We start from the raw sequence: 8,320 nt of genomic DNA, 5'->3' as shown, positions 1-8,320 counted from the left end.
CATTAAACTTTTAAATAAATGTTAATTTCAAACATTTTGGGTTCATTTTAAGCAAGCAATACAGTAATTTTTAAACAAGAGTTGGGTTAAATAAAACTACCCAGAAGGTTGGACAAACATTTAATCCAACCGCTCGGTTTGTCCATTTTCAACCCAACTTGGGTTGCTTTTAACCCAGCATTTTTCAGAGTGTACCACATTCTTCATGTTCTCAGTTGTCTTAAAGAGATCTTTAAATAAAGACAAACAAACATTGTGTGCCCGCAGCAATATATATTTTAATTCAAAGTGAATTTTGACAATACACCATTTCTGTAATTTGACACTCACCAATAGTCACCAGGAAAACCCGCTTTCTGTGACAAAGTACATAAGGCTTGGTCACATATAAATCACTGAGAACTAGAGAGAAATACGACCGCAAACTGTAAGAGACAATACATCAAAAAAAAAAAAAAAAGGTTCCCAGTCCTCATATAGTGAATATTGCACAGTGCAGTGGCTACATGGCAAACTAATGTAGCATAGAAATCAAAAGCAAACAGAAATCAGAAAGCCACAAAAAAAGTACAAATATGAAAACAGTAACAGTTCAGATTTAGTCAATCAAGTCTGTTTGCTCTTAAGTCTAAATATTATCCGATAACTTGCAGTGAGATTTAACTTTTACTAAAATATAATCTGCAGAAGAGTTAAAAATAGATCTAAAGCAATCCAACCCAAATCTTACGGCAAGTGTTACACAGTAGCACATATGACAAATACAAGGACCCTGAATAAACTGTACAAGAAGTTCTAAAAGAAAAACATGGATCAAAGAAATCAGTTTGGTTCGGGAGTTTCAAAGACATTTCATCTTTAGTTTTGTTTGCAAATCTCTCTCTCTCTCTCCTCACTCTTATTAGGTTGGGTTTGGTAGACCTTATTAGAAGAAAAACATTTCTGAAATGTGAATTAATGCAAAGAATTCATATAATGTGCGAATGAGTAGCAATTTAGTACTCGTCTCTAGTGCTACATGCTAAATATAAAATATAGGGTCATAATGTGAGGAACCACACCACATTTTGGACTGTATCTCCATGAAGTCGGCTACGCTAAAGCAATAAACTCTGATAACGTCCTGTGAAACAAAGGGCAATGTTCATTCTACTTTACAAATGGTGGTTTACATTCACAGTGTATCATGTAAAGCTTCCCAAATACAAGAAAACCGTGTCTTGGGTGTTTAGTCAGCATAATAACAACAATCCCTGATATCATTTCATTATTGTTTTGTTGTTGTTGTCGTCATTGTTGGTCATAAAAATATAAATTAATCAAGCATGATTGGATTTTCCTTTCCACGATTTTAAGAAACAAACATCCATTTTTCACCGCACAGGTGATTACTGCATTGCATGAGTACCTATTGGTTATCAGGTTATCAACATCCAACAGGAAGTCTACCGTGGATTACGAACTACTTTATTAAGCAACTGGTCGGTAACAGCACTTCAGTTACGACTATCAAACACCGCAGTTACGCCTTCATTCCTCGGTCAAGCATGAAAGCGAGGAAGAGGCTGGCAGGCAGTGTTTGTCAAAGGGATATAAAGGTCTGAAGCACATTTCAAAGGCACTAACGCAGTGTCGCTCGCTTTTAAGAGCAGGGACCGACGGGAGAATGAACACACCCATATATAATCGCCCACAAAATGAGAACGGCTGCCGGGTCCGGCTTAAAACACAAGCAAAACGTGCATTCTGTATCGTTTTTTTTTTTCATTTCTTAATACATGTATATACCTGATACAACTTGTGTGCATTTCAATGTAAAATTATAATAATAATAATAATAATAATAATAAGGGGGAAAATGAAATCAAATGAAAATCCTAAGCACTGTAGTTACCGAGATGAGACGCCCAAATGCGATTGTTTTGCCCAAACCTAAATTTTGTCTAGCTTATCAAACATATCAAGTGCTGAAATTAATATTCTGAAATGGTAAGATGAGTGGGTCGTTGAATACAGAATTTATATCGATACTTAAAACAAAAAGTTAAATCTATCCTGCAAGCTATGCTTTAACAAAATGCAAATATACGTACTAAGATAGATATACACCAATATGCATCTAATACGTAAGATTAGCCCCAAGATAACAACAGATAAAACACTGATGCAAACGAAACGTAAAAGAATACAAAACCCACGCACACAAAAACCCCAAAATCTCCATTACTTGCAATACAGTAGTTACAATGACACTTCAAAAAAAGAAAGCAAAACAGAGAAAGAGGCATTAAAATGCTTCTGATGCCAGTCAGTACGGTAAAACCCAAAAACAAACAAACAAACAAAAAAAAAAAAAAAAAAAAAAAAAACTCACTTCTATTTCAAGGTAATTAGACATATATAAAAATAAGAAGGCTAAGAACAAAGTTAATCATCTAATTTCACAGCTATTATGAAGTGGCAATCAGTATATAGCAGCTTATCTATGATACATTCAAGAATAAATGAAACAAAGTCATAACTTGCCCGAAAAAGCTAAACATCAACCTCAACATTTTACATAGATTTTTTTTTCTGTTAAATACGGCCTCAACTACACTACGTTCGAGGTCTACGCTAAAACAGTAGCTACTCTGCTTAAGAAATGAATTACTGTCTTTGGTGTAGCGAAAGCATAATAATGAAAGAATGCACCTAATGAAAAACTCAAATCTAAAAAGAAATTCACACAGAAAAAAAAAAGCTATTTCTCCCTGACGGAATGTATGAAATAAAAACAGCCAGCGTCAAAAAAGCAATTAAACGGTGAGAGAGGGAATACAAAAATCCAAATCTTGTCACATGCATCTATGAAGAAAATTGCACACAATCAACTCTCATCTTATAAAGCACTGAATACTCCAGCAATGATAGACTTTACAGTTGGATACTCAATACTGAATAATTCTGCACAAAGCAAACATGAAACCATACAATATCATCAAAGAGCTATCTGCTGATACAAGTCCAACACCGATAACACTTCTAACTCTAAAATTAACATAAAACTCGTGGAAAGAAAACGAAAAACACCCCCACCCCCCCCTCAAATCTATGGATTGTATTGCAGTTTCATTAAACAGTGTAAATACTATTAGAGTAGAAACAGATTATCAATATGAAAGTACTCAAACGTTTCTATACATAGTTCATCGGCCTCTGCTACGGCAAAGCACGTTATACTTGAAAAATCGAACTCTGCTACCACTCAGCGTAATGCATCCACCTGTAAATACCACACGCTTCCGAATAATGCGCAAATCATCTAAGGCGTTAAACGAAACATTTCGCCTGCACAAAGGGTCAAATCATGAGCCGATCAGGTGAGATTTTATTGTCGGTTTAAGACCCATTTGGACCGACACCCAAGCCGCTTTCCAAACAAAAACTCCTGTCGAGACCCTAAGAGATGAATTAAATAATGATAAATGACACCGATGTAGATATTACGTAAGCTAACGAATACGCAAATGCACCAAGCTCGAAAAAAACCAAAAAGATCTATGAAACAGCCCTAATATAAAAATCACAAATAACGATTGAAAATGTTTCAAGTGCTGCAGTCCGGTACACGCATGACTGCACGTAGGACTCGGGGTAACTTGCAACAACATGTATTTTAAGGCACTGTTTATTGAACCCCAAGGATTCAATGCAGCAAGTCTTACAACATATACACAGAGGGTGAAAAGCGACGGTTTGCAGCCCCCCCCCTCCCCCTTTTTTGAAGTCCAACATTGTTTTTTGCCCATGCAGAGACATGCAGCGTGACAGAACCTTTTCAACACCGGTCTAAAAGAGAGACTTAACACTGAGGAGCATGGGGCTACTACGGAAAAATACAGACAGGTAACACCGGGTCGCCACAAGGGGGACTCGCACACACACACACTGGAGACAGGGATGGCTTGAACGAGAGTCACTGTGTCTAATACGCACGTCAGAAGGCAATATCGAAAAATAGCATAGGGGAACTGCTGCGACCCTCTGCCGAGGATCTCACGACTAGGGATTTTGTTGTATCAAATGTGCAAAAACACATTAAAAGTGAGTTGTGTTCAATCCACTCGCTCGCTCACGCATCCATTTGTTTGTTTTATTCTCCATGATATCTATAAAGCTCAATTTGCATCATCATCATCAAACTTTATAAGAAAAGGAAATGAAAAAGAAAGATGTTGCGGCTCAGTGTCGGCTGCGTGCGCGTGGCTGCCGTGGGCTCCAGCTCAGATGTATGGGTACTGACTGAGTTTGCTGGGGCTGAGGGGGAAGCCTGCGTAGACGGGCGACGCCACATAGGAGTGCGGGGGAAAGAGGGCTTTGAACTGGCCCTGCGGGAGCAGGGTGGGCGAGGGCAGAAGCCTGTGGTTGATGCCCACGCTGATGCCCTGGTGGTGCACCAGGCTGTAGGCGGGTTGCAAGACGGGTCGGGGGCCCGGTGGTGGGCACGGCGAAGGCAAGAGGTGGGCCACGGGCGCGGAAGGTGGATAGGAGAGGAGGGCGGGAGGTGGTGGGTGGCCGGCCGAGTGTGTGGGGCTGCCGTGGGGAAGCGGGAAGGTGGGACCGTGCACTGTGGGTGGGATGAAGGCCTGCGGCCGGCGCGGCTGTCTGTAGTTGCCGTTCCACTCCTTGTGGCAGGAGCCGTAATGCTGGACCTGAGCGGGGATAAAACAAAATGTCAATTTTGTTCCAACATTTTAAATATTAACTTAAAAACCTAATGAATTACCCCATCTGGACAATTTTCCAATTAAAGTCGCTATGAAATGAAAGTAGCGATAGAGTTTTTCCTCTGTATTGTGATGAACATCCAAGTGTAACTGATTATCTGGTTATTGATTGAATGGAGGCAAGCTGAAGCTTGAAGCTGATCGTAAGAAAAGCATACTTAATGATTCACCAGAAGATTGTGTAGACATTTTGATTAAAAATTATAATAAAAAAAGTGAAACAAATAAATAAACATACATGGATAAACTTTCATAAAATATAAACATAAAACATGCATTTACAAAATAGTGATATTTCATGCTGACTTTAAAATAGGAAGTTGGGTGGCTCATCTTTTTTATTTTTATTTAAAGGGATAGTTCACCCAAAAATGAAAATTACCCCATGATTTACTCACCCTTGAGCCATCCTAGATGTATGACAATCTTCTTTCAGACGAACACGATTGGAGTTATATTTAAAAATATCCTGGCTCTTCCAAGCTTTATAATGGTTGTGAAGGGGGGGGACCAGATTTTGAAGCTCAAAAAAATTCATCCATCCATTATAAAAAATAATCCATAAAGGCCTTCTGAAGCGAAGTGATGTGTTTTTGTAAGAAAAATGTCCATATTTAAAACTTTATAAACTAAAATAATTAGTCAAATAATTCTGACGCGATGTATGACGCGTTCGCAAATAGGACTGTGCAACAAAGTTAAGCTCCTCTTCTCTTCCAACAGATCTTTAAAATTTCTCATTTTAGACTTCTAATTTGTGACCGGTGTTTTGTTTTGCTCTGTCCTCTGCACTTCCATGTTCGTCAATATATCATGCGTCAGGTCAGGGGTTATTCTTCCGACGCAAATTGATGTGTACGACCGTCTGCCGAAAGCTAATTATTATAGTTAATAAAGTTAAAATATGGATATTTTTCTTTCAAAAACCCATCGCTTCACATAAGAAGCCCTTTATTAACCCCTGGAGTTGTATGAATTATTTTTATGATGGATGGATGCATTTTTTGGGGCTACAAAATCTGGCCCCTCCCTTCACTACAATTATAAAGCTTGGTAGATCCAGGATATTTTTAAATGTATCTCCGATTGTGTTTGTCTGAAAAAAGATAGTCATATACACCTAGGATGATTTGAGCGTGAGTAAATCATGGTATAATTTTCATTAAATAACCAATAGCTTTAGTTTACATCATAGTCATGAACTATGATTTGCTACTTGGTAGTCAGTTGCAGGCATTATTAGTGGGTGGGACACTCTCATTTTAAAGTATCTGATGGGACATAAATCTGTATAGTGCAGGATGAGTCATCAGTATTTTTGGTTTAAACATACGATAAACATTTTAATCCATGTACTGTTCGGGATCTAAAAAACTGTTTTGGAACAGAATCAGTGTATGGTTTTATCCAACATCAGCATTCACAATGTTTATTTTGGTAAAATGATTAATTTAGTATGAACTACATTTTCAGTTCGTAAAGTATTACTGAGAGAAGCCAGAGAGTTAAGACCGACATACCTGGCCAAAGCCTGGCAGCTGTGGCTGGAATGAAGAGCTCAGTTTCTGCTGGCGGGGCAGCGTGGGCGTGGAAAGGTGGCTCAGTCGTCCTGGGCCGCAGCGACCTCTGGACTGGCAGGAGGATTCTAAGACTGCAGAGAGCAGAAAAGACCAAAAAAATGAGTTATCAATACATAAAAGGGAAACGAAGAAAGGAGGATGATTAAACTTAAATGCAAAACTTCAGCTAATATAAATGAACGTTTGCAGTTTGGCACAAGAACTGCAGCTTGTACGAACTGAATCAGCTGCCAGTATTCACTGACGTACTGCTCACAAGAAAGTAATTTAAACATCAAAAACAACAATTACGAACTGTGAGGCTGAAAAACAAAACTGGGGACCTACCAACTTATAAACAAACTTAGATAGCAATGTATCTAAAACATAAACTCTCCTCAAACTTTCCATGGACACCCCAAAACAAACATGTTGCCAGGGTAACGTGCCATGAGAAGCCTCTGAAAGAGTTTACCGCTCCAGCAATATTTCGTTGATAGCATGCGTCGAAAACAAAGCATTGGCTCCATGTAGGAAGCAGGACAGATATGCTTTGATACGAAAGGGGGAGGCCAGGAAAATATTTTCAAAAAACCAAAGTAAACAAATTTAGGGCAGTCAACACGCAGAGTAAAAATGAATACAGGAATGAAAAGATCACAGGTATGGGAGAAGAAGCTCAAACCGAAAGGGTCTCACTCAACACTGGGATGTCGCGCACAAGACACAGGGTCGCAGTGCACGTTATACCCATATAATCACCTGCGATAGCCTCTGTGACAACTTCCTGTTTCTCTCCTATGACCTGTAAAGTAGACATTGGCTGTGACCACACTAAAGAAACTGGTTGTGCAGAAGGAACTTTGTATTAATAGCCCAATTTTAGACTGGAAAAAAGTCCATTCAGAGTAACCAGTCTATACCACACAAAAAAAAAAAAAAAACACTTTCACAAAACAGCAACTGTTCAACGGTACGGAATGAAGCAAGTCAGTTTATATTTTTACCACGCAGCTATGTAAAATCTGAGCCGTAGATGTAAACGGGATGCAAATAGCACTTCAAAAAACTGTTGTACATTAACCCGTACAAGACAAAGGATCATTACAGGTTTGACGGAAGTTGAGCTCTTTAGACAGTCAAACTTCTGGCATGATGGCACAGAAAATAATTTTGACCATCGTTAATTAAGTAAAAAAAACTTTTTTGGAAGTCTATTTAACAGAGCATTGCACTAGAGTTAACTAGAAGTTAAAATACACATTTTTTTGAAAATACAGCCAGGACATTTAAACATTATACAGTCAAACCAAAAATTATTCAAACATTTTTGATATATTTTTACTGGTGGATGCAGGACACTACAGTTCATTTATGTAAGTGAGGATAGCAAAATAAATTTTGACATATTATACCCAAAAATTCTTCATACAGTGGACTACCAGCAAAATTTGGAACCAAAAATTATTCAGACACTTTGACCTGACCATGTTTTCTTAAGTGTTATCTGACATAATTAAGATTTTTTTTTTCTGGAGATCTTGTCATATGTTATTACCATTTTTAAAATATAGTGAATAAACTGTTTTAATGAATGAAATGTTCAAGGTGTCTGAATAAATTTTGGTTTGACTGTATGCTAGGGTAAGAAAGTGTTTGTCTGTGCAAAGTTATAATACACTTAGGGATGCATCGATATGAAAACTTTGGCCGATACCGGTAACCAATAATTCTTTATATTTAAAAGCTAATAAATCTAAATACAATTTTTATATAATTTTTGAGAGCCTGATTACAAAAACAAGTTTCACCATTAAAAGCCATGTCTCAAGCACACAATTATAATGTTCTCATTATAATTTTATGTAGCCTATATGACAGACTTGTGCTGCACATTACACTTAACTGTAGTTTCCTTTTTGAAGTGACACCAATCATATTTCAAGCAATTCAAAACCATCATGGTAAACAAAGTGCATCTGAAGTGTCTCC

At 37.9% G+C, this 8,320-nt stretch overlaps 1 protein-coding gene across 1 annotated transcript in view; it reads right to left on the bottom strand.

Annotated features, from left to right (window-relative positions):
* Positions 1-408: 408 nt before the first annotated feature.
* hipk3a (homeodomain interacting protein kinase 3a) overlaps positions 409-8,320 on the bottom strand; it is a 43,453-nt gene continuing 35,541 nt past the window's right edge. Inside the window, exons 15-16 of the mRNA XM_067378777.1 lie at positions 6,290-6,420; positions 409-4,694 (exon numbers count right to left, since the gene is read on the bottom strand). Of these exons, the coding sequence (XP_067234878.1) occupies positions 4,266-4,694; positions 6,290-6,420 (560 nt within the window). The 3' untranslated portion in view covers positions 409-4,265. The remainder of the gene's footprint in view (positions 4,695-6,289; positions 6,421-8,320) is intronic.

Source organism: Chanodichthys erythropterus, chromosome 24 (assembly GCF_024489055.1).
Source record: "Chanodichthys erythropterus isolate Z2021 chromosome 24, ASM2448905v1, whole genome shotgun sequence".
Taxonomy (NCBI): Eukaryota; Metazoa; Chordata; class Actinopteri; order Cypriniformes; family Xenocyprididae; genus Chanodichthys; species Chanodichthys erythropterus.
Note: the sequence above shows the minus strand (reverse complement) of the source record. Positions and strands in the feature narration are given on the sequence as shown.